At 40.5% G+C, this 27,769-nt stretch overlaps 1 protein-coding gene across 1 annotated transcript; it reads left to right on the plus strand.

Annotated features, from left to right (window-relative positions):
• The first annotated feature begins 1,073 nt into the window (after positions 1-1,073).
• LOC118814095 (plexin A3-like) lies at positions 1,074-27,562 on the plus strand. The gene is made up of 13 exons (XM_036579757.1): positions 1,074-1,161; positions 7,641-7,798; positions 8,411-8,667; positions 8,815-8,881; positions 13,180-13,326; positions 18,898-19,057; positions 20,625-20,728; positions 20,904-21,000; positions 22,210-22,400; positions 23,929-24,098; positions 24,685-24,897; positions 25,626-25,776; positions 27,082-27,562. Exons 1-13 carry the CDS (start codon positions 1,074-1,076, stop codon positions 27,175-27,177), a joined length of 1,899 nt encoding a protein of 632 aa, XP_036435650.1. The 3' UTR covers positions 27,178-27,562.
• Positions 27,563-27,769: the final 207 nt, after the last annotated feature.

Genomic DNA, 27,769 nt, shown 5'->3' on the forward strand with positions numbered 1-27,769 from the left:
AAGGGGGGGCTCTTAGCAGCGGGCCATGAGATAACAAACACACAAGAACAGCAATTAATCTAGTACAGTTGGAGCACCACACACACACAGACCACTCCCAGTCTGCACATAGAGGCTACAATACAGATTATTTTACTAATTAAAGGAAAGTAGATATATTATGGGAAACACACTAGCCATGTTATAACAAAAGAAAGAAGTAATACCTTTCAGTTTGTTAGCTAAAGGTAGTGTATCAAGGCTTAGAAGCGGCATCATTGACATATGAGAAAGCAACATCCATAACAATGTGATACACATGTTATTAACATCTAACTCTTTTGTGTTGACTAATGCTAGACAAACAGGATATGACGTAATTCTTTCAGCCCTGAATTGACAATACAGAGATGCTCCAGAGTGAATCCAGCAGAGAGGTTAGCTACGCCTGAAGAAGGTATACCACATCATTGTGAATAGTTCACCACAACCTTCTTAAAACCTAGAGAAGAGTTATTGACATAATCACACAGACATTAATTATTAATTAATGATTAAATGTAGATTGGGATGTGTATATCATCCATAATCGCAGGGCATAGTTGAATGTCAAAATGGAATTCTTAAAGCTAAAATTGCTAAGATATGTGCAGCGAGCGAACTGAAAATTAATTGGCTAAACAATCTACCATTAGCTTTAATGAGTATGAGAGTGACTACCAATCGAATCACTCATTTGACCCCTTATGAAATGCTCACAGGGTCACACGAATATGTAAAATGTTTGACTAAAATCCATAGAGAAATTTTCAATGATGTGAAAGGTGCCACTGAGGGAAGAAGGTCAGATATTAGAGATCAGCTCAAACAAGTGCTGCCCAGAGACTATGTCTACATAAGGGTCTTCAAAAGAGGCTGGACTGAACCAAGACATGAGGGTCCTTCCAAGGTGGTCCTAGCAACTCCAACTGCAGTTAAAGTGGAAGGACGAAAGATGTGGGTCCATCTAAACCATTGTTCCAGAGCAACGTTTGCGCTGAGGCCAGCAACTGAACAACCACCAGCACAACAAGAAGAACACATCCACAAGGATGATGACTCCCAAGAGCCTGGACAAAGTGGAACTTCCAGACCAAGAACAAGAGCCCAAGCCCACTGAGACACCACTGGCACCATCGGACGGTGATAATGTGGACTCGGACATGGATGACTGAAGTGAGGAAACATGAAAACACAATCGTCAACCTCTTGCTGTTGTCATTTGCTTTTTTCATCACTTGTGTTCTGCTGGGTCTGACAGTGTGCATGTTCTACATGAGACACAACCCTCCACACTGTCTGAAAAATGACTCACGTGCACACAATCAGATCCAGAACTCTCATGAGTGGATGAAAACAGCGTAACCGGAATACTCTCTTGCGTGCCAAACATGGAACTTGACTAATGGCATGCACTGTGAACAGTACTGTCCAATTACTAGCCAAAAAGTTTGCCAAGGATTGCGTGTGACACCGAATGAGTTCAAGGTGTTGCATGAATGGAGAGTGACAAAAGGGACATGCAAATGCAAATCAGTTTGCTGTTGTCAATGGTTTCCAGGTATTTCCAATTGTACACAAGAGCCTAATTGTGTTGGACCAAGTGTTACACCTAGCAGGGAAAACAATGGGCTACAATGTGTTTTATCTCTTTGCTACTCCTTAGTAATAATCACTCACTGCCAGCAGGTGATTAACATATGTAACATATAGGAGCACGGGTACCAAAGCATATTTAAAAGACATTAAAGGGAAAATAAGAGGAATAGGGATTTTAAAAGCTGATTGATGTAAAGTTTCAATAAGAATGACAGTAGGAGCAAGGTGTGAGTTAGTCCTCTGTCAAGGATATAAGTGTAAACCAATCATCTGTTATAAGACTATTGATAGAAATAATTCCAAAGGAGATGTTGTTCAAAAATGGAAGGCACATGAGATGATGAAAATAGGATAACAAGTTATAGAAGACACATTAGATGAGGCTAATCTGAAGAAAAAGGGATGGTTGTCACAGAATATGCTTCCCAAAATATACTGTATCATTACTTACGCTATACTGCTGAAATCAACATGAAGATTGTATAACTTGCCATTCCAAACATGTACCAACTGTAGTGGCTATAGGAGGATTAGAAGAGTGTTGGGAAAGTGTTACAATCTGTCTTTACTCTGTTTACTGGATAGTTTAAGCCCAAAGGTTTTTAGAAACAAGGGTTTCGACAATTGTACAGCTATAAGCAAACCTTTTACAGCTCCAACTCTGGTAATTAAGGCTGGTAGATTAAAGATCCATTTTGTTTTTGTCTAGAAGAAAGTAATGAGATTAATAGCTTTGCTACTAGATACGATAGAAAGTTGAATGCCACTATTCAAATAAACAATAAATAGAATGTTACCTTTGACATAGGCTTTACTGTAGGATCTAACCCTGTAGCAGACATATTTAGGATTTGTAAAGAAGGAGAAGATCTACTACAATGCTTATCAGATAATTGTGCTCCATTTACTCTTAGTGGGATTGTTCTTATATTTGCATGGGGAGAAATAACAACGAGACATAAGAAAGACATTACTTGGCAAGTAAACAAACCAACACTAAATTGGGCAGGTGTTCCTGTTAATGTACCACCAGAGTTTAAAGCCATGTCAGATGAGAGCAAAGGAGATTTATCTGTGTTTTTGCCAGGTATTCAAACATCACAAAATGCCAAGTGGATAAATTATATTTGGTATAATCAAATCAATGAATTACACTATCAAAGCTTTAGAATTGCTGGGTCAGCAACTAGATGCTACTTCTCGTATGGCACTACGAAATGGGTTTGCAATTGACATTATGAGAGTTCTTGATGAGAGCGTATATGTTCTTTTTGGGGATGATTGCTGTAGTTACATTTCAGTACATACAGCAGTAAATGGTAATTTCACGAAAGTAATGGATCAATTAAGGGCACTTAGGAATGAACATGTGGAAAATACTAAAGGTCCTTCTCTATTTGCTGGGGGGATAGTTTAAAAGGTTATTCTCGAGTCAGTGGACAGCTATCTTATTAAGAATGGGTATGATTCTTTTGGTTATTCCTGTGGTTTTATTTTTGGAGTGTTGTGTTACACCTTTGGTACGCAGCATGACTGTCAAAATTGTGGGGAATATTATAGGATATTTTCCTGTGTTACCTACAGCCAGTAAAAAACTTTCATGTAACTTGCCGTGTTGCACCAGCTCAAGGAATTAATTAGGACTGAGTGATGGCCTATTAATCCATGTATTCTTTTTTTTTAAGTTTTCTTTATATTTTGATGTTTCATTCTATCCTTTAGTGGCATTAGTTTGTGTTTTGGGAAATGTTATAATACATTGGCAAGTAAATATGTTTGTTAACTATTTCAAGGGTCTGGTTTGCTTTCAGGCTGATGCTGGCTAATGACATCCAAGAAGTTGGGTTCAAGACACCAGTTGCCTCTTTGGGGTTGAGAGCTGGGACTGGAACGGTCCAATTGTGGCTTTTTGGGCTTACTGGCTTTTTTGGGACACCTGGTATGTGGGACTTAAAGAGCCTGTATAGTAGCTCTGAGGAGCTTTATAACCAGGAAGACCCGGATTTGCCGTGCCTTATGCAGCTATGCTCACCCCCTATACAAAAAGTTCACCAGACTGATAATTGGGCTAATAAATTAGTAGTGAGATTAGCAGTATAATTTACACTGCCTGACAGGTTCCAATGCACAAACAATGATCATTTCAGGAGGGAAATGACTATTTGTGTTTTTATTTTATTTTGATTTGATTTTTTTTTACTTTGAACTACTTTGCTAATGGATTTGATTTTTGGTTTGTTCTATTTACTTTTTGATTTTATTTATTTTTCTTTTATTTTCATTATTTTACTCTTTCAACATTTATAATATGTAATTCAGCATTACTCACTGTTTGGTATGTTGAACATATTAATCAATTATAAGGTTCAATGTAAACTATGAAAATGGGGGAAATGATGGAGATTTTGAATGAATATTCCCTTCTTTCACAAAGGGTTGGCCTTAGACCATCTGCATAGGAGATTCTAGACACTGGAAAGCAGCTGGGTTCACAGAGAGGCCTGTGTGTACCTACTGACCCAGTGAAGAGAGGGGCAAGTTGACCTTGAAAGGTAGAGCAGGCTGGTAAAAACCTGTTGAAGCCAGTTTTTAGAAGTGAGGTCATCATGCGATGACCAAATTGATGGACGAAGAGATGCACCTATTGGAGAATGAGCTAATATCAAAATTTGAGAAGTAAGGTGGGGGGATATCACATTACCCCAGATTAATGGTATATACACTGTATTTGCGCAGTCTGGGTCATATAGACCTCATGGTTCTTATTAGAACCATTTCCTTTACTAAAGAACCCTTGAAGAACCATCTTTATTAAGCGTATAAAACGATTTCTCAAAATTCCAGAAAGCTACACCTGGTAAGAAAAAAAAAGTATTTTCACTCAAAGTACTTTTAAATTAGTACTAGTTACATTATTTTTTTTTTTTAGTTTTTTGAAAAAAGGTTAAAAGCATGTAAATAAACCATACATATACTGTATTTCAACACTGCTGTTCTCAATTTACAGAACTAGAATGTAAATTCACAACATTATCACCTTTATTTCACAGACATTTGCTTTTATTTTAATGGTTGTTACTTTGGTTACTTTTATGGTAAAATACTGCATGTCAGAATAACTAGTTTAGTGAAACTGTTAAATTCCAGTAAAGGCAGTATTTCTAAGAAATTACATGACTAATTTTATGCTTTTTTTACCATCAATTAGTAAACATACTTTAATGTTAATTAAAGTTTTCTTTTCTGGCACCCCTGCTGCACAACATTTTACATGTTTACATGGACAACACGAGATCCGTGTCACATGAAGGCAGAAAATTTGTGTCTATACAATGTGGCAGTGTGAACACAGCCACAAAGTCAAAGGCTACTACGTTCATACAGTAGACGAAATTGGCCCAAATCTGACCTTTGTGTTCATATGTGACACTGATTCGTCACATTCACAGATGCTGTGACAGTGTGAGCAGCAAAAACCATGAATCTGACAGTGTCAATTCAACTATGTGGCACTAAAATCCAATATGTTATCTGATACGCAGCACTGTGACCTCGTCGGATCAGAATTCATGTCACTTTTACATCATTCCAACTCAACCCTCATCATAATTTTGCAGGAACAAATCTTTGCGATGACAATGTCAACAGATGGCAATGTCATAAAAATGCGTTACTATGGTTACAGTCCGTATCTTTGGACGACAAGTGGGACAATCGCGGGAGGCGTAAACAAATAAGCACTTTTTAACAGTAAGAATCAAACTTAACAGCTATTCAAAATCATGTTTACTTCAAGGATATTTTAAAAAAGGAGCCTCACACAGATCAGGTCTCATCGCTCTGGGACTGTGTTTGCATCCCTTTGCTAGAACATTTCCTATGGCAGGTAAACAAGCTTCTTTTCTGTAAACTTTGTCCAGCATAGTCTGCTGTTTGCACTTCGGATTTAAAGCAGCAGTTTGCACACATTACGTTAAATGTTGTGTTAAAGGAGTCTGTTAGTTCAGGAAAGAAGTCTGCTCAGACTAATGTCAGGTGTAGATCACAAAAAAAAAGATCATGTGAACGACCAAACAACAAAATCAGATCTGTTCAGTAATTCGGATTTGGGCCACTTTTACATGCAATAAGAATGCACTGCACACAGTGCAGACATCACACAGCAAAACACTGTATTTGCAGTTTCAACCCTGTAGTGTGAACACAGCCCATGGCTCTACAAGTCATGAAATGCTGATGGTTCCTGTCACTGTGCCTTTGAGGAAGGCAGTTAACCTCGAGGAAACGTAAGCTGTTTGGACAAAAGTGTCAGCTAAATGAGTGAATGTAAATATGATGTGCAGACAGGCCGCTGGAGTTTTTGTGGTTTGCTTAGTTACAGTATCACCCTTAGTGCCAAGCTATCAGGCGTGATGGGGAGTTAAAAGCTTTTTAATTGGCTGCTAATGTTTTAATGCAGTGGTGACATCTGAACCCAGTTCTTTACCATTGTTCTTCACTGTTCAGTCATCTGCTTCATCTGCTCCGGTTCCCGAGGCTGCGTGCACAAGTCTCTTCGGCCATTGAGGTTTACATGAAGCTTTTAGCACGCGCTCGAATTCACAGGACTCTCTTCTCAGCATCTTCCACCCCTTCACATCTTTATCACACTGCGGTCGTTTCATAACAGCCAGTATCAGGCAGTGTGTGTGTGCGCATGTGTGTAATGCAGGCCTGAAGTTGATGCAGGGTTTGACGCAGTCTTTGTGGAGCGATTGAACTGGGTCATGGCGTCATAATGTCCTCATCCTTTGAAGCTGGTTTTATTCGTGGGTTTAGAGGGATCTGCTATGTAGCTTAGGCAGCCATAGAGCAGCGCTGAAGATGCATTCATTTAAAGCAACAATAAGGAGCAGTTCTGTCTGTTTTGGAGCAGTTTTTGTCTATGTGCACTGGAGCTGTACAAATGCATCAAAGTGGCAGTTCAACTGCAGTATTTTCAAACTGTAATTGATCAAAGCATTTTGAGCTACTAACAGGATGAAAGGGGCTATACCAGGGGTGACCAGTCTTAGCCACAAAGGGCTGGTGTGGCAGCAAGTTTTCCTTCCAAACAAGCTGGACACACCTGATTCCACTTGTTTAATCATTGCTAAGTGTGCAGTCCTGCTTTGTTGGAATGAATCCCAGCCACACCAGCCCTTTGCAGATAAGATTGGACACCCCTGGGCTATATAAATAAAGTTGTTGTTGTTGTTATTATTAATATTATTATTGATTATAATATTCAGTAAAGTATCTGCTGTATTTTTTTACAATATAAAAGTCTTGGGCTATTTTCAAATGCAAAAATAAAAAAAGGTTTCACTTTAAAACATTATGTCTTGGAAATCTTATATCTAGTTAATATGTCTCACATTTCTCATTTGGAGATGTTTTCTCATCGTTGATGTGTTTTTATTGTCAGTACTGCACTGCTGCAGAAGTAGTGGCTTTGTGATGAAATCAAATCGTGGTGAAATTTGAGGTTGACATTTGCTAATGAATTGAGATTAAAACATCTATAATTTACATTTCTGTTCACCTTTAATGAGGGCAGTTCCTGATGCTTCACTCTGACACAATACAAAGAAAAATTGTTTTTTTTTTTTTGATGAAAATGTGCATAGCTGAATTTGCTCCTGCTTGATTTAACTGGATATCACTGTAGTATTAAAATCAACTCAGGTGAGCTTCTTTCAAAGCCTGGAATCTCGGACATCTGGTACAGGAACATTTAGGCCCAGATGTGCATACAGCGCAAAATGTGCCTTGACGCAAGAGCAATATGCACTGACGTTATTTTGCATGATTCTCCCTCATAGGCATAAAGGAGAGAAATGCATTTTGCATTTTCTGCATCTTTGTTTTCCCATGCACACAGCACATAAGCTGTGCTTTTAGGCTCGTATGAATCGTGGGCAAAATATGAAACTGGCACAAAAACTCAGCATACCCTTTATATATTTACAGTGCTGACACTTAAACTGTAATGCACTTTTGACCTCCTCCTTCTCCAGCTTTCGCCGAACTGCAGACGGACATCCAGGAGCTGACCAACGACATGGACGGCGTGAAGATCCCCTTCCTGGAGTACCGAACCTACACCATGAGAGTGATGTTCCCAGGCATTGAGGAGCACCCGGTTCTGAAGGAGCTCGATGTAAGAGAACCTGACTGTAGATCTCTGCTTTATTTCACTGTGTCTGTCTGTCCCCAGGTGTTGTCTGACACTTAGATGTGCAGTAAGTAGGTTGCCAGAACTACCCACCCCCCCTTTTTCTTTTAATCCTGCTGCCAAACAAGAAGGAGGAGTAAAAAAAAGCTGGTGGATGTGCTTTAAAAAGCTCCCCTAAGCTGCAGCGCAGCACTAGCGCTGTCTCAGTAGTGTACTTCAGAGCAAACGTGCCGCTCTCTGCACGCTTTTTAATTAAAACCTCCGGCACACACACCGAAATCAGCAGCCCCACAAGGCCCCCGTGGAATAGCCGTCTCGAGACGTGCTTTTCAAAAAAAAAATGTTTTGAAAATAGTCAGCAGGAAAGAACAAGTCCTTCAACAATGACATTTTTTTTTTACCACAGCTGAGATTCTACAGCAGCCAGTCAGGCAAAAAATGGGATACTTATTCTTCCCATTGTTCTCAGCTGTTTCATTCACCCCATCGCCTTCTCCAGCACCACAATGTGATTTGTTCTTCATTCTCTCCTCTGTTTAATACAGCCTCCTGTCTCTTTTTCTCCCCCTCTCTCTCACGGTTTCTCTCTCTCTCCAGTCTCCAGCAAACGTGGAGAAGGCCTTGCGTCTCTTCAGCCAGCTGCTGCACAATAAGATGTTCCTGCTGACGTTTATCCACACTCTTGAGGCCCAGAGGTCTTTCTCCATGCGTGACCGCGGCAACGTGGCCTCCCTCCTCATGGCGGCATTGCAGGGCAGAATGGAGTACGCCACCGTTGTGCTCAAGCAGCTCCTGGCCGACCTCATCGAGAAGAACCTGGAGAACCGCAACCATCCCAAGCTGCTGCTCCGACGGTAAGGCATCATGGCCCGACCTTTTTGCTCAAAGACAGGACTTTTTTTTGGAGCTCAAAGACAGGACTACGAAACATGAGTTTCATAAGTTGTCACTGAATTTGTTTTATACTGTCATTACTGTAACTGTTTGTGTCCCTCTTGCAGAACTGAATCTGTGGCAGAGAAGATGCTCACCAACTGGTTCACATTCCTCCTGCATCGCTTTCTCAAGGTTTGTGGCAGTGACAGATTTACCACGCAGCACGTTACAGCCGTCCTACCCGTTTAATTCAGTGATTTTATAATTTCGGTTTTGGTCTCGTTCATTGTAGAGACGAGAAGGGGGGTCCGCTGTGTCAGTAAAATATCTTTGAGACAGGTCGTGTGCAGCATAGCGCGAAAGCCCTGTTTCGCAACGACTGAGAACTGGCAGACTGCAGGTCACCTAGCCACGATGCGTTATTCGCATTTATAAGCAGCGCAGTTGATTCCTGGTAACTCTCTGCAACGAGAGACTGTCAAACACAAAAGTTGTGAAGATGACGTCAGCTTCTCTTTCGAATTGTCCTGTTCCACCTTAAATGGTGCCGCATTTACATTCGGCGCCTCAGGCAGAATTTAAGGTGGAACGGGAAAATTCAAACAAGAAGCTGGAGAATGAGAAGCGACTTCAGCCTCGGAAAACAGTTGAACATTGAAAGACATTTTACGAGAAACTGATCTACTTCTCAAGAAAAGTTTTCTGGCAGAGATGGGAGGAAAGTGGCTATAGCTAAAGCTTAAAGCACAACAGAGTAAGTCCGCGTTTTTGTTTATATTTTTTAACCTAACTTATACTAGGACATTTACATGTACTGAGACATACTGGACATAAATGTTGTGGCTGCCAAGGTGGTCTGATTTTTGTTTAAAGGATAAAATGGCTCTTAACATTTGGGCTGTGACTCCTGATTTAACCTGGCTTTTAATGCAGAGGGAGCCGGTCGGATTTCTCAGTCATACGTGTGCCTTTCTGTTATGTGCCGCCAAGTCCAGGCGCTGCACTTCCGCACCAAGTTCCGCCTTTTGCGTTCCGCCAACATTGTTATAAATTAAATATTTAGAAAATCGATTTTTGACATATGTGAATCGATTCAGAATCGTTCACGTCCGCATCGCAATGCATCTAAGAATCGATTTTTTCCCGCACCCCTAAATAGTACTAATTTTATTTTTTTAAGTTTTGTTTGGAGACAAATGGGTTTAATTCTTGAAATGCCCACTGGAATATTGTCCAAATCAGGATTTTTTTTCATGGTGGTATCTAGGCAGATACAGTCAAGTGAGCACTCTCATAGGTTAGGTCTTCATCTGAGGGCCTTACACATCCAATTAACCACCAGTATCATTCAAGTTACCGTGGAATTAACCAATCACAGCTTGATTTACTAAGGGTGGGAAATGTTTTGTGGAAGTTCTAGATACATTATTGACTAAGTATGTGTGGTAGCTTAACCAATGCTAGTTTTAAGAAATGTAAAACAGCAGCAGGATGCTTATGCCAGGACTGTTTACTGAAAGAGTCACTGTAAAACTGCTACTTTTGTCTTTTACAAGCTTCAGATGTTTAATTTAGAACAGCTAGAGCAGAACAAACTACTAGAATCCCAGCGGCACTAGCAGAAATTAGCATTATTGCTGAGGTGTTTTATTACTGAACTTTGTGGCCCAAACAATCGTGGCCCAAACAATCATGGCCCAAATTAAAAGCCTAGGACTAATAATTACGGTTTTCCACTAATTTGTCCTTCACCCTAAACATAGTGTATCAGCCAAGACTTTCATGTCTGAAATTTGCTTGTGTAGTTTTCCACGCTAACTAAGATGCTAATGTATGGAACAAATTAGCAGGCAAATTGTACAAGTCATTACGCACATGCCTCAAAAGTTGATGTGAGACTTGCTTATGTGACGCTGTATCACAATAACATAAAAAATGACATAATATATACAAATGGACAAACTCAGGCTTTAGTATGGCTCCTACTACTGCTTTAGCTAACAAAAGAAATAAGCTTTACCCAAAATATGACTACATTTGGAGTTTCTTCAGGCTATCATTTTCAGTCAGATGTACTGATCATGAATAGACCCATTCTTAATGCTTGAAACTATACAGTCCAGCTATACGGTCTCCAGGCTGGCTAGCTAGAACCCTGTTTGATTTGTAAGTGGAGATTTGGCTGTGCTAATGCATTTGACGTGGTGACTAATGGCAGAGGTGTTATAAATCCTGTTCAGGCCTAGCCTCAGGAACGTCACGGTTTCAGCTCAAGCCTGAAATGAGCCCTCGGAGGCCTGTAGGGCACTCTCTCAAACCCACATCCTGTCAGGTGGCCCCAGACCTCAGAGCAAAATGGCCGCCCTTCGCATATGCTGCGGTAGCGCTCCTCAGACGGCCACTCGCATTAAGGCCGGCAACATCAGGCCTATTGTGCACTCCGGGATGGAAATGCCCCCTCGGAATGCAGCCCTGGCTGGCCGCCAAGTGTATTTAAGTCCCATCAGCGCAGATGTTAAAGTGTTTTGGCCACCACCCCGGCCTCCAGGAGTAATTACTCCGAAATGCTTCCACAAGCTTACTTAAGGCTCGATCGCAAAGCCCTGCCACATACATCCATCCTCCGACACTGCTCCATGGAGATGCAGCTTTCCGGAGGTCAGTATGGGAAACGCCTCGGTGCCAAAAACAAAACTGCACATAAACTCGCTACCGCTAGCGTCAATATTTGTCATGGTGGCTTTTTTACAGCTTTGTACAGATTTCTCACAGAACTGAGGCTGAAAAGAGAGCAGAAAAGATTGCAAGTATTGAGATTCACCTCATCTTTGTGAATAGGTTTGTAGATGGCGCTCAATCAGAAAGGTTTACAGGGTCTGAGCACTCCTCCTCTTCTTTGTCTCTCCCTCTCCTTCTCCCTCTCCCTCTCTTGTGTAGCAGAGTGTGAATCAGGATGTCAGGCTGTAATTAATAATGTCAAGCTGATCTTGCCTAAGGACTAAATAATGGCCTTCCCTCAGTATCGCTGCTTAGTCATCAATAGCTTTTAAGTGGATAATTGGCGAGTTCTTCGCTCCTTGCAAATGCCATCTAAAAAGGAATGTGATTGGGCATCTAGAGTCACTTGTCTGTCTCATCACCATCGCTGTACTGCTCTCTTTCTTTTTCCCTCTCTCATATTTTTTGTACCTGTACCTCGCACCTCAGGTGTTTTTTTCCATGTCTGTCAATCATGGAGTTAATGCATTTGCCCTGTTAAAGGCCATGGAGTTGTTTTTTAATGCATGCTTAAAAATGAAAATTACAGATTTGTGTAATATTTGATTGCCGTTCAGGGACTTTGCTTGAGAACGGAACCCTTAAGTATGTTTCTGATGACAGCGTTTTAAAATCTCCCAATTATTTTCTCACCTCTCTCCCTTTCTCTCTCACTCCTTTCTTTTTTCTCTCTCTCTCCTTCTCTAATCATTCTTTGTGTCTCTCATTTGCATTCTTGCTCTCTTTAACTCTATATTTCTCACTCTCTCATTCTCTCAACCTCACTTTAACTCTACATTTCTTACTCTCTCATTCTCTCAACCTCACTTTAACTCTATCCGTCTCGCCCCTTCTTTCTTTCTCTCCCCCCCCGTATCTCAATCCTTTTACCTTTCATTTTTGCTCTATTGCTATCTATCCCTTTCATTCTCTCTCCTTCTCGCTATCTTTCCCATCTCTCTCCTTCTCTTTGTCTCTTCCCTTCCTCTTTCCATCTCCTTCTTGCTCTTTCCTTCCACTCACTTTTCTTCTCTTTCCCTCTCACTTGCTCTCTCATTCCCCCTTTCTCCCTCACTCTCATTTCTTCTCGCTGTCTCTCCCCATCTTTCTCTTCTCTCCCTCTCTCCATCTCTATCTCCTTCCTACTCTCCCTTTCTCTCTCACTTTTCTTCTATCCTTCCCTCTCACTTGCTCTCTCTTTCTCATTCACTCTCTTTCCCTCATCCTCTATATAATTTCTTCTAACTCCTTTTCCCCTTTCCATCTAACTCCTCCTTTCTTCTCTCTCCTGATCATTCCTTCACTCTCACTTGCCCTCTTGCCATCTCTCTTAACTCTTTCTCACTTACTCATTCACTCACTCTCTTCTCATTCCTTCTCACTCTCCTCATCTTTTTCTCTCTAATTGTCCCTTTATATATCATTCTTTCTCTCTCTCTAAATATCCCTCTCTCATTCCTTCTCACTCTCCTCATCTGTCTTTTTCTCCCTCATTGTCCCTTTATATATCATTCTTTCTCTCTCTATCCCTCTCATTCCTTCTCTCCACCTTTCTTACTTCTGCTCTTTCTCTCTCACTCCTTTTCTCATTCTTTCTTTCTCTTCATCCCTCTCATTCTCGCTTCCTCTCCTTATATCTCACTCCTTCTGTCTCTCTTACTTGCTGTCTTTCACTTGCTCTCTCCCTCTCTGTCTCATTCTATCTCTTTGTCTCTCTCTCTCTCTGTCTGCAGGAATGTGCTGGAGAGCCTCTCTTCATGTTGTACTGTGCTATAAAGCAACAGATGGAGAAGGGGCCTATCGATGCGATCACCGGAGAGGCACGCTACTCCCTCAGCGAGGACAAGCTCATTCGACAGCAGATCGACTATAAGCAGCTGGTCAGTGTCCCCTCCGCTCGATCCCACCCCATAATCCCTCTGCCATTTCCCACTCCCACCAGCCCCATCCCACAGCTCCACCGAGGAGCCAGGTGTTTCAGTTTAGCTCAGTAATTAAATACACATCCGAGCAAATAAGGTGCGAAAGATTTCCCTTAAATATGTTATTAGAGCGCATTGTTTATCAAGCCAGCCATCGATCTGTGTTTACAATGAGGAGGTGCTGCACAGTTTGCTCTCTTTGACATTCAGGCAGAGGGATGTTAGCTTAAAGTGCAGCACGTATCACCAAACTCACTATTATTCTGCACTCACCGCACGCTCGCTCGCTTTCCCCTGGTTATGATAGATGAGTTACTAAGGTTTCAGCTCCTCCACCGCCTCTGAAATATATACGGCCCTCAGAGCTCAAATGCCAATCAGACAGATGAGGCCAGGCCATGTAGTGAATAAAGAGAGAAAGAGAGAGGGGAGAGGGATAGAAAGCAGAAGAAAGAAGCAGTGGGGACTTTTTCCACATAAAAAGTCATTCAAGGTAGAGAAAAATGGACACAGATTAGTTCAGTTTTGTTTTACTTGCACATAGCCCATCGTGATTGGACCCGGCATTGTAACCTCATAATGGAACCCACAGTTCTGTTTACTGTGGTGTTTAATACTGTGGCTGACGAGACCCTATTCATAGTACAATTAAAATGCCTTGTAAACTCAGTGTCCAACTTCAGACGAACCTACCACCAGAACCAGAGAGCAGACAAGATACGTGCGCAGCAGGTACAGAGAGGAGGAGCCTAAATGTGAAATGTCTGAAATGTCTTTTTTTGTTTTTTTTTTCTAAGACAATGGTGTGATTGTCCAGTATAATTCTCTTCCTACAGTAGCATATTTAAATTTTGTTTTGTATTGTTTATTTGTGGATGGTGTCGGTAGTAAGCACATATGTCTTTAAATGGAACATTGAATAATAGCAGCATTTGTTTATGCCACTCTGCATGTAAAATGAGTACACCCACTTTTGCACTGGATTTCCATGTGCATAGTTTATTATTAGTATTATTACTTTGTTTTTATTCTTACTGTTGCAGTTATAGATGATATTAATAATAGTTTTGGTCAGTTAACTACGGTGACTGACAAGTCCCTATTCATAGTACAATTAAAAACACTTTGCCAACTCATAAACGCACTGCAAACACAGAAAACACTTCATCAACATGACTATATCAGAGGTGCATTTCACAAACGTGCTGCAAATAAAGAAAACACAGTCAACTTCAGAAACACTGCAAAGCCAGTCACAACGCAACGGAAATGTCTCTGGAAGACTCAAAGTGGATGGAATATCTATGATGGAAAATCACTGACAGAAGTAGAGAAGACCACAGATGCTTGGACACTCACATCCTAAGTTCATGGTTAACCTGGCTTGCTAGTTTGCTATCTGATGAGTCATAGCTAAGCTAGCGTTTACAGTTACACTCTACAGCTAATTCCCATTATGATACAGTGATGTCAGTAATCCACTCAAATAAAAAAGTTAACTGACTTTTACCAGTGAATGCTTGTGCTGTATAAAATGTAAAAGTCTGAATGGCTCCGTCCTCTCTGAGTGTCCTCCAGAAACACCTCCGTTTTGTTGTGATTGGCTTATCAGTGTTTCTGAAGCTGTATGTGTTTCTGTATTTGCAGCGCGTTTATGAAATGTAGCATTCGTGTCGTCATTCTGATGAAAGTGTTTTCTGAGTTTGCAGTGTGTCTACGAATTTGCAGCACGTTTGTAAAGTGCAGTGCCTATGTTGTCATTTTGATGAGTGTTTTCTGCGTTTGCAGCTCGTTTTTTTATTTGCGGATTTTTGCGTCTTCTCAGCCACCGTAGTTTAACAATTGTTGCATTCTAGAACTTCACTGACAAATGTAGAACAGCTTTAGTCTCAGTCTAACCTGCTCAGGGCCAATCAAACAAACCCACAGATGAATCATCAGCCCAGACACATCCTCTGGTTCTGTCTTCATTCAGCCAGCATTGGCAGAAAATGCTGAACTTAAACAGTTAGTAATTTATTTAACTCCTAAAACTACACACATAGTATTCATTTACGCTTAAGACTTAATACTCAAGAACCACTATGAAAGACTTAGTAACTACCATGTAATATCTAAGTTATGTAGTTATGAGGGTGAGGAATTTAAGCATGAGCTCTTTTGAGAGAATTCGAGCGAGAGACCTAATAAAACAGCATGGTGTGCATTACCTGAGTGAGCTTAATTCCTTTATTGTCCCAGTGTATCACTTAAAGCCATAGGAGAGCAGTAGCATTTCAGTGGCAGCAAATTCAGGCTGGATCTGCTTAGAGGAATCAATAGACACTGCAGTCATGCATCCTCTTAAAGACGCTGTCCTTGGGGACTGTCAGTAAAGGTCAAGACCCAGAGGACAGTTTTTCACTGTTCACAGAATCATATTCATTAGGGTATGAGGTTTAAAGACTGGCCTTAGTTCACCATTACAGCATACATAACAATACTTCGTACTAGGCCTGACCCATGTATCTGTTGGCCGTTAATATTATGTAAGACTGCAAGTTTGAGTTCAGAAAGCGTGACTATTTGAGAACAATTATGTCTATTAATAAAGCACTGTTTAACTGTTTAACAGAACTATTGTGGTTTAAAGTTAAAAATCAAAAAAATATAAATATAAAATGATTTTTGATGGTAATAGTAAATTAACCATAACCTGTGCTGTTAACTTGTTTATTATTTGAGGTTCAGTAAAACTTGACACCAAATCAGTTCTTACAGGAAAATATTGTTGTCTCGGTCTTATTGAATGTAATTGGTCAAAAGACCAAGATAATAATGAGCTTTCAATTCAAATATAATAATTGGAAAATGTGTATAAAGCTGGTTCATGGGTTCATGATCTCATCTACATGTGTGTTTGCTAAACAGACTGTAAAAACATCTTTCATAAACTGCTTAATCTCTCCCAGCGCTGAGATTTAACCAAATCTCACTCTAGACCCCGAAATATATTCCCTCGCCGCCTCTGTGAGGACTCTGTAATGTGTTGTGTAATTGAGTTTTAATCACAAATTCCTTCTGAGTGTGTGTGTGTGTGTGTGTGTGTAGCAAGTTGGGACCCAGAGGAGAGCTGGAATAGCCTTTAGCTAATGATCAGTGAGAGGTCGTAGCTGCAGATGTTGAGTGCGCCAGGTGCGTTGTAGTAATGACCTGATTAACACAACCCGCCTGCGCTATTACAGTGTGATGCTATCAGGGTCCTCACACAAATTTACAGGCACTGATAACATCACGCGAACACGCACAATGCAGATCTATCAAGACATAATCAGCAGCAGCTTCTTTACTGCAACTTTGCCAGTGATACAGGGCACTGTGGCCTTTTTGGAGTTCGCAATATGATGATATATATGACCACTGTCATGATAAATTAGGCCACAGTATGCTTTTCTGAGCATATTGTTGATATCAATAGGTGTTAAAGAACAATGAACAACTGCATATCTCATTAAAAGACACCATGATTAGTCCTGTAGAACTGGATTCAGTGCAGCAAGGTGTGTGAAACAATGAATGAAGGTCATGTTCAAAGTTTTTGATAAAGTTTTTTAATGGGTCACTGTTGGCTTGTTTTTGTGTTCCAACTTATCATACGTCAGAAAAACTAAATATGGCAAGACATATTGTGTATCATGAAAATGCCTTGAGGTATCGTGTTACTTTTGCCGTATCACCCCACCCCTCCTGCCTTTTTGTGTAAAGGAGAATAGGGAGAACAGGTGAACTAGCATTGTTTATGCTTTATTTTGATGGTCCACTGCAGAATCAGCAGTTTGCATGATGATGCTTATAAGTTAAAAACAAGTGAACACATCCTCTACAGAGACATACTTCACATTTTAATGCATAATTACTGTTGGTTTTACCTGATATGGGACCTTTAAGTGCAGGTAAAGTGCAGGGATTAAGTGCGAAAGAGTGCAGTAAGGTGTTAACTTCAGTCCTGCCTGAAGAGGTGAGACTTCAGACCAGAGGGAACTGAGTGACTTGTGTGTGCAAAGCTGATCTGCATGCAAACCAGTGTTTTAAAAGTTGTACAGCTTCTACCTCTATTTTGACAGCTGTAGACTTTAATATACAAAGGCTGTGACTGTGATGTAGAAAGTGATGTGGATCAGCGCTGCTGAAAGCTTTCTGCCTGGTTTGGTTCTCATATCCCTGTTTTACCTACAATATGTGCTACACAAGTTCTCATTTATGGCCAGGTCAATGCTCTCTTCCATTTTTTCAATCGATCTGAGAACGTTTCCTAAAAGCCTCTCCATCTGTTCCGCCCTGAACGCTGTGTGGCAGCAGATGGAGTCTTCAGCAGTGACATCACGCTTAATGTTTGTATCGCCGTGTTGATCAATCGGGCTGAAGCGTGAAAGAGCGTGTGGATTGATCGAGGAGGGGCAGACAGGGCCGGGCAGATCGCCCTCTAAATCTACAGAGACGCCTCCACTTTCTAATGGAAATGTATGACACTCGAGCACACATCACTGTCTAGACCTTCCACACAAGCAGGAGAGCGTCTGTAACGATGCAGGGATGAATGCACTTCGCTATTCATCTCATCACTTGTCATAATGTGTTTGCCTCTTGCTTTTTTTAAGTGCTAATGAGCGTTCTCTCTCTCTCCCCACCCATCATTCTCCGACTCTCTCTTCTTCCTTCTCCCTCGTTCCCCCTCCACCTTTTTCTTTCTCTCTCTCCATCTTTCTTACTTTCTCTCTTCTTCCCTATTGCTCTCTCTCCCCTCTCAACCTTTCTTTCTCTTCCTCTCTCCCCTTTCTTTCTTCCCCTTCCACTCATCTTTCTACCATCACTCTTTTACTACTTGCTCTTTTCATCTCTATCAACCTTTTTCTTCCTCTCTCCCCTTTCTTTCTTCCCCCTCCACCTGTCACTCTACATCACTCTTTTACTACTCTTTCTCTTTTCATCTCTCTTAACCTTTCTTTTTTCTTTCTCTCCTCTTTCTCACTTCCATCTCCTTTCTTCCCTATTGCTCTCTCTCGCTACCCTCTCAACCTTTTTCTTTCTCTTACTCTCTTCCCTTTCTTACTTCCACATCCACCCATCACTCTACCATCACTCTCTTTTACTACTCTTTCTCTTCACCTCTCAACCTTTTTCTCTCTCTCCCCTTTCTTACTTCCATCTCCTTTTTCTCTCTCCCTGTACATCTTTCTTACTTTCTCTCTTCTTCCCTATTGCTCTCTTCCCTCTCAACCTTTTTTCTTTCTATTCCTCTCTCCCCTTCTTTCTTCCCCTCCACCCTTCACTCTCCCATTATTCTTTTACTACTCTCTTTTCATCTCCCCCTTTCTTACTTCCATCTCCCTTCTCTCTCTTTCCCTTCTCTCTCGCTCCACCCATCATGCCACTACCTCTCTTTTCTACTCTTTCGCCCTCTCTCCTTTTCTCTCCACCTCTCAACCTCTCTCTTTTCTGTCTCTGTCTCTCTCTCTCTCTCTCTCTCTCTCTCTCTCTCTCTCTCCCCAGACTCTGATGTGTATTCCTCCAGAGGGTGAGGCAGGTACTGAGGTTCCAGTGAAGGTGCTGAACTGTGACACAGTGACCCAGGTGAAGGATAAGCTCCTGGACGCTGTTTATAAAGGCATCCCCTACTCACAGAGACCACAGGCTGATGACATGGACCTGGGTATGGGCACAGAAACCAGCACAGCTGTCTGAACCCATATATAGATATAATTAACTAATAAACTCATAAAAGTTTACTTTTGGAATGTAAGAAATGTAAAAAGTACACTGCATAGCTAAGAAGAGTAGTAGTAGTAGCCAGGGCTGAAAAATTCATTTATACATCAAAATCGCAATTTGAACAAGTGCAGTTGTCAAATCATGAGAGCTGAAATTTTAATCTGGCTTACATTATCAACAACAATTAACAAGCTTGTTTGTGCGCTAAGTGGGGGACATTGAACCTAATAACAAAGAAAGAGTGGAATGCCTATGGATTGGTCAGACCAATCAGAAGCAACCAAGCACTCAAGTGCCGTGACATCACAACCACAACTAACTGGCAGTCTGGTGTACTGCATTCACCATTTAAGCCTCAAGCCAGAAGAAAACTGGATATGTGGATTTTCTTAACCTTCGTAACTTAATCTAAACAGGCAGGGATCTTAACTTACAGAAAAGAATTGCAATTTAAATCGCAGTTTCAAATCAATTCGATATTTTCCGCAAGTCATTCAGCCCTAGTAGCGGCTAAGAAGCCTTAATTTGGTTTGTACCTGTGTCTGTTTTTAACAGTATGTCATTCATGGTTTGAGGCAAATGCGTGACAATTTACCCATGCAGTTTGCATTAGAATTAGTGAGGTATAAGCTTCCATGACTTGATATCTATATTAGCCTCATAACTCCAGTGCAGAGCTAAAGAAGCAAATTAAATGTCTTATGTCACCAAATATGTATTTGCTGATTGTATATATTTGTGTATATGTGACTTCTTTTTGTCAAACTATCATCTAATGTTGCAAATAACAGTGAATGCCAGTATCCGGCTATTAGCATTACAGTAATAAATACATGCCAGTTAGCGGTTGGCATCCTTTCAGTGTTAGTCATATTAGTATTTTTGGTTGAGCTATTTCATTTAGTCCAGGATTGTGATTAAAGGGTAATTCAGTCATTGATATGTAAACAGTCTTTCAGCGTGGTTTGCTGCAAAATGGTTCACTAGGAGAAACCTACCCACTCGGATTTCTGGTGGTGGTAATAGGAACCGGGGTCACCAATGTCTGCAACACAAATATAGTCATTCTATTTACTGTTCAAAACCATTTGTCTAAAAGTTTTATATGTGATAATGTTGATAATGGTAAAATAATGATAAATCTACATCCCCCTTCATGTACTGCTCCTCTGTTGATACATCTGAAAAAGTACATTTTCTTTCATCAAATCTATTGTAGGAATATCTCATCAGACAGTGTATTTATAACCATTTGATGTAATAACTTCCTGTGAAGGAGCTTTGAAAGGCATTAAAGCTTCAGACACCTTGTTCGTCACCACCACTGTGAACAATTCTGAAACCAGTTCACATCAAACCATTCTGAATAACTCTGTTTATATTTTACCCACTTAATCATGTATTAATTTTGAAATATCAGTAAATATCACTGAACAGTGTCAGTGTTCTAGCACTTTCTCACTTCACAAAGGCTGTAGCTGTTATCAAGTGGTTTGTTTCTCCAACAGAATGGAGACAGGGCCGGCTGACCAGAATCATCCTTCAAGACGAAGATGTCACCACGAAGATCGAGAGCGACTGGAAGAGACTGAACACACTAGCGCACTACCAGGTTAGACAACAAGAAGCACTCAATAAGCTCAATAAGCCCACAGCCTCTCCTCGCACTGCTGTTTAATGGATATGCCGAACAGACACTGAAAGACACTCAAGCGAACAGACGCATGCAATAGATACAGATGTCTCTCACATTAGTTACTGATTCTCTTCTGCTTTCCTCCACGCAGGTGGCAGATGGCTCTGTGGTGGCTCTGGTTCAGAAGCAAGTGTCTGCATACAACATCGCCAACTCCTTCACGTTCACGCGTTCTCTCAGCCGATACGGTGCGCCACAGTGCTCTCTGATCGCCTTCCAGCACACAGAACTCCTCGCCTTCTCCTTCCCTCACCAGCCATATGCTGTCCGAGCCACAAACAGCTCTTTCCCACTGATCTAGGATCAGCTCAAATCCTTAACTGAAGCCACTGTATTAAAGAAACAGTAAAACTGGTTTCGGATCAGTGTGAAAGGGCAGTTCAATTTCCACGTACCATGTTACATACACATAGGTGGACACTTGTAAAGCTGGCCATACAAAAAAAGATATACTGAAAATATACAATACTGCGCGCAAGTCCGAGACCACCCTTTATTTTATAAAGTTCCAGTCAAAGCAGCAAGTTATTCATTTTTCATTTTTTCAACGAAGGAGAAAGTCAAATGGAAAACTGAACTAAAAGGTATTTGTAATAGAAGCTACACAGAAAATGGGACTCATAACAACCATGCAAGACCTGGTAAAGCACTAAAACTGCCCCATCAGATAAACAGCACAAAAGCTTTTATCTTTGACAGTGTTTCTGTCTGATCTGATCTCCATTTTCATCATTTTTTAACACTTTTTTCACATAATTTAAAAACTCTAGTTGTCCTTTGCCTTGTGTTAACACTTCATGCAGACGATTGCATCCAGCATGATGTAGAGAAAAGTCATAATACATTAATTTACATTACAAGTTAAGAATGTTGTTTCCTTCAAGGTTGTGTTCTGACAGCTAACATGCTTTCTTATGCTGAAAAAAATAACTTAGTTAATGGCTGCTTTTACTGAAAATTAAAAAAAAAAATGGAGGATGGTTTCTGAGACTTTTGTCCAGTACTGTATTACATATATTTATATTTTGAAAGTATTTTGAAATATACTGACAATTTATAGCAGTATAGTTCATTTACACAGGACTGTTTTTTGAGGCCCAAAAGCTACATACTTATGTAATCTTTGGAAGTCTGACAGGCTCACACTAAACCATCTGCTGGACAGCAGCTAAACTGCTTTTTAATAAGAAAGATCATTATTCTGCGTTTAATAATGTAGCCGCTGTGGTACATTTTGCTTTTCTAGACACTTTAATATTCAGTAAGACACGAAGAATGACAATAATACCAGACAGCAATCTTTTTCGCTGAAGGTACACTGAGTAACAATCTGTGAACACCCTCTTATCTGACATAATATGTTTGTATCAATGTTGTTATATTATGTTCTGATACAGAGAGTTTGCTGAGGACCTCCAGCAGTCCGGACAGCCTGCGGTCTCGAGCGCCCATGATTACTCCAGATCAGGAGACGGGCACCAAGCTGTGGCACCTGGTGAAAAACCACGAGCATGCAGACCAGCGCGAGGGCGATCGCGGCAGCAAGATGGTGTCCGAGATTTACCTCACACGTCTCCTGGCAACAAAGGTATTCACTTATCTCACTGTACCTTAACTCTTAATCAGGAAACAAAAAAAACAGCAACAAGCTCAAACACCCTAACATGTAAATCATGGTATAGGTGAACTCCTAGTCTAGGCACCTGGTCCATGAAGCTGGCTAACTTGCTTTCACACCTGTAGTTCAGTTCTCAGGTTTCAGAATGACGTTTACCAAAAGTAAAGAAATGCTTTCATGCATTTTGTGCATACAGCACTTTTCATTTTAGTTATAAAATCTCAAAATGCTTTACACAGGGGGGATAAGCAGAACATTGGAAAGCTAAAACAGTTTATACGAAAAAGTAAAATTAATAAAATAACAGTACAATTCCAACTTAAATTAAATAAGAGACCCAGTAAACTAGGTACATACTAGGCTGAATAATAGGGCATTTTATATGTAAAAAGCAACAGCTTGAGCACAAAATGTGATCATAACAAAACCACATGTAACGGCCCACACTGTGATAGGACAGATTTGAGATCATGTGCTGTGATGGCATTTTGCATTCTCACTCCAAGGCTTTCTCTTGGGTTCTTGCATTAATTTGTTTCTACAGTGTTCACAAGGCTGCGTATTCACCTGTTCTAAAGAATTACACTAACAGAGCAATCGCACGGGGGTTCAGCTGAATGAAGCCAAACAGGCCCAGCTAACATTAGTTTGTGGTTAGATCAGGACACTACAAAGCACAGCTGCTGTTTCAAATACTGTACTTTTATAATGTTGAATGCTTCAATAACCTGAACCTGGAAACATCAACTCATTAATGTAAGGCACATATTCAGCCACTTATTTTTAATGCACGTGTCAGGCTCCAGTCCAGCTGGGCCAAAACACTGCAGACTTCAGCACGTTACCTCAATAAACACACCTGATTCAGCTCATCAGCTAATTAGCAAGGCCTTCATGAACTGAATTCAGAGCACTAGATGAGGATAAACACTAATCTCTGCAGTACTTTGGCCCAGAAGGTGTCCAGTTTGACATGTCTGTTTTAATGCATCAAAAACATGTCGAATCAAGACACTACTGCAGTGTATCGAATCAAATAATGAATTTTGTGAATCATGAGACACCTTGTGTATGTGTAGGCTGTGTTTAATATACAATGCTACGATAGGAAGATTTATGTATGAGTAATGTGTCTTCTCCAAGTGACTCTGCAGATGTTTGTTTAATTTGATTACATTTGCCAAGAGCAAAGATTAGGACGTCTGCTTACAGAGTAGAAGATGATTTTAACCCCTTAAAATCCAAGGCTTATTACGTACTAAGGCCTCTTATTCAGTACTTACAGGGCCTGGCTGAGCTATTCTTAGGTTATAAATTTGTGTAATAAAACTTATGGCCTGTTAGCATTATGCAAATGACATCATGCTATTTGGTGGCTACTAGCTCTTGTTAGCCACATTAGCATGTTTGGCCCAGCTGTTCATTTAATGGTGTGTTTGTGTATGTCTGTGCTGATCAGAGTATGCTAATATAATAATATGATGTGTTGTGTTATCAGGGTACTCTACAGAAGTTTGTGGATGACCTGTTTGAGACGGTGTTCAGTACGGCTCACCGTGGCAGTGCCCTCCCCCTGGCCATCAAGTACATGTTTGACTTTCTAGATGAGCAGGCAGACAAGAGACAGATCAGTGACCCAGATGTGCGCCACACCTGGAAGAGCAACTGGTGAGCCGCACACACTTTCAGTTCTTGTCCTGGTTACTGAGTTTGCTTGATTTTTGATTATTTTGTGATTTTTGGTCACATTTAAAGGGGCTGCACAATATGCTATTTGTTAATTGTAATATTGGCCTTTACCTGATCCCTCCAACCAATCACAAAACATTTTTGTGTGCTCTGAGAATCTGGGTCTTTAATGAATCGAGGCAGTCACGTGATCCTACAAACATAATTTTGGTCAAAATAACAGGCTAATTTTGGCTCGATAAATCATTCCAATGACAATGAAGAATCTGAAAAGTTTCTCCAGTGTGTTGTTTAAAACATTGCAGAGCATGTTGCAGCCACAATATGTAACAATATAATGCCAATATGATATTTTGTCTATATCGGGAAACCCAAACATTTAATGTCTTTCATTTAATATTTATTTCCCTTTAAGAATACATAAGGAATTATGATAAGGCGATGTACATAAAAACAGTAAAAAATCCAGGTCAAAGTAGATTATATTGCAAGACAGCTAGTCTTGTTTGTGCAGTTCATGATCTTGATCGCTCTTTATTTTCTCTTCTCTTTGTCTCTTGTGCAGCCTGCCCTTGCGATTCTGGGTAAACGTCATAAAGAACCCCCAGTTTGTGTTTGACATCCATAAGAGCAGCATCACAGACGCCTGTCTGTCTGTGGTGGCTCAGACCTTCATGGACTCGTGCTCGACGTCAGAGCATCGCCTGGGCAAAGACTCGCCCTCAAACAAACTACTCTATGCTAAAGACATCCCCAACTACAAAAGCTGGGTGGAAAGGTAGGAAACACTATGTGCTCCTTTATGCATATTTTATTTAATTCTTCGCCATTTAGATTTCGCTTAAAGAGAAGATGGCTTAAACTCCTCCCACACTTCAGCTCCTCACTCTCGTAACTACATAACTTCAATATCAGTTTCATGGTGCTCACTGAATAATTAATAGTGCGCTGAAAAAGTGATGCATTTTACTTGAAAGTACTTGATTCAAATCTGTACATCATTTCCACATTAATAAAATATATTACATCAGCACAGCATAGCCAAAGGTAAAATAATGTCAATGTAATATATTTTATATATATATATATATATATATATATATATATATATTTATATATATATATATATTTGAATTCATGCATCATTTTTTCAGTGTAGTTATTGTGTAGTTACATAACTGATTAATAAGCCTAGAGTCTAAAGGGGTTAACCAGTTACAGGGGCTGGAGCATGTTGAGGTAATGTGCTGTATCCTGTCAGTACCCTTGACCTTCTGAGTCATAGTTACATTCTTTGACTACTGAGGATGTTGCTGCTCATTGTTACAGAACGGGCTTCGACAAACACTTTTTTTTCATTAGCTTCCACTGCGCCACGTTGTAAATAGACACTCAAATTCAGCAACTGCAATAAGCTCGTGTTTGATTTTCGCATGCTGGCAAATTCACATTGATTGCTGGTAATAAGCAGAGTATTGATCTTGTGCATGCATGTGTGTTTTTCAGGTACTACAGAGACATCAGTAAGATGCCCAGTATCAGTGATCAAGACATGGACGCCTATCTGGTGGAGCAGTCTCGTCTCCATGGCAGCGAGTTCAATACACTGAGCGCACTCAATGAGCTCTATTTTTACATCAACAAGTACAAAGAGGAGGTGGGTTCAGAAGCAAAAGCACACCATTCACACTGTTCATTTACACATTTACACACCCGTTTCACACAGATCTCAGGCCACTTCTTTCCGTTTCACTAATGGTTAACCCTTAATGGTCAGCTGTTTTTGACATTTAATCTATTTTCTCAGTTAATAACATGAATTCTCAATTCTGTATATATTTTTACATGTAAATGATATTATAAAAATTAATAAAAAAAAATAGATTATTTATTTTTTGTGCCACAAACTGTGCACGCGAACATATGAGTTGAGGGTGAACATATGAGTTGAGGGTAAATTTCACACTTCAGAGTAACTTATTGTTACTCTGATGAAACACATCAATAATAAGCATTTCTACAGTGATGTGAATTGCATTCTGAATGTGTGCACACTTGCTCAGAAACTGTCATAGTGCATCCAACAACAAAGGCAGCATGGAGCTTCTTTTATACAGTGATATAAAACATAATAGCACACAGAAAGCTCCAGTTCCACATGCTCGTCCATTTAACTATATGACTTACTACTCTAAACAATTTCATTCACTTGGCCGAGGCTTGATAGGTTAGTTTTGGCATTTGTTTTCTTGGAAATACATGTTTTGCTTCCATTGTAGAAAAAAAAAACAATCTGCGAAATGCAAATGAAATCTTAATTAGCGCATTTATCTTTTATTATCCCACTTATCTTTTTCCCCTCTGTACCATTTATATTTCTTATTTACTTTGACCACTCTGTAGCAAATGTTAATTTTTTTTTTAAGGGGGTGGGGGTGGGGGTGGTGGTGGTGGTGGGGGTGTAGGTGGTGGTGGGGGTTGGGGAGATTGTTAAAGTTGCATAAGGAGGCTCATGAATTGCAAATTACATTTCAACATTATTGGGTCCATTTTGATGTCCACGTCTTATGAGATTATGCTTCATATTCATCCTGAGTTCCATTCAACCTCATCAAACGCTCCATGGCCAGAAAGCTTACTATAGAATATTGAATTAGTACACGTGTATGTGCATGTGTCTGTCTATCAGCTAATGGCCTGTCTCTCTCTCTCTCTCTCTCTCTCTTTCTTTCTCTCTCTCTCTTTCTTTCTTTCTTTCTCTCTCCCCCTTCCTCTCACTCTCTCTTGCCCTCTCTCCCCCCATCCATTTTCTTCATGCTCTATGTTCTTTTGCCCTCTCTTCTCCTCCCTATCTCTTTCTATTTCTTGTCCTCTTTCTCTTTTGCTCCCTTTTTCTCTATATCTTCCTCTCTGTTTCTCTATCCCTTCCTCTCTGTTTCTCTGTCCCTCTCTCATCATACAGATCTTGACGGCTCTGGACAGAGACGGTTACTGCCGCAAACACAAACTGAGACACAAACTGGAACAAGCCATCAACCTGATGTCTGGCAGCAGCTGAGAGTGGTGGAGTGATGGACCAGGAGGGGAAAGGAGAGGAAAAGAGGGGAGGAGAGAAGAAAAGATTGGCTGGAAGGCTCTGAGGAACTTACTGGCGTTAGAATGTCCACATCTTTTGAGCAGAAGTGGAGCGGCTAAGACACTGGACAATCAAACACTACAGGAACCACAGCACAGCACACCAAGCCCAATATTTCTCTGGACCAGAACCTGTGCAGCCAAGATCCCTCACTCGCCTTCATCCGGATCTGCCCTGAGACCTCTTACCCATCTTTCTTTCTTTATTTGCCTCCTCCTCTCTGTCCTTTTCTCTCCCAATCTTTCTTTCTCTCTTTGTGTAACACTTGTTTACACTTTGTCTCTCTCTCTCTTCTCATTCTCGGTCCAACTCCTTTGCCCTTTTTCTTGTTTTTCCTTTTTCATTCTCTAACTCTTGTTTCTTCTCTCCCTCTCTTTCCTCTATACCCCTCTCCCCCATCCCCTCTCCTCACTCTGGCCTTTTCCAATGCCACTCATTTAAAAGCAAACTGCCGAAAAAAAAAAGAAAAAAAAACTTTTGGACGCGGACAACTGTGGATCACTGAGATACATTC

This window comes from Colossoma macropomum, unplaced genomic scaffold (genome assembly GCF_904425465.1).
Source record: "Colossoma macropomum unplaced genomic scaffold, Colossoma_macropomum, whole genome shotgun sequence".
NCBI lineage: Eukaryota > Metazoa > Chordata > Actinopteri > Characiformes > Serrasalmidae > Colossoma > Colossoma macropomum.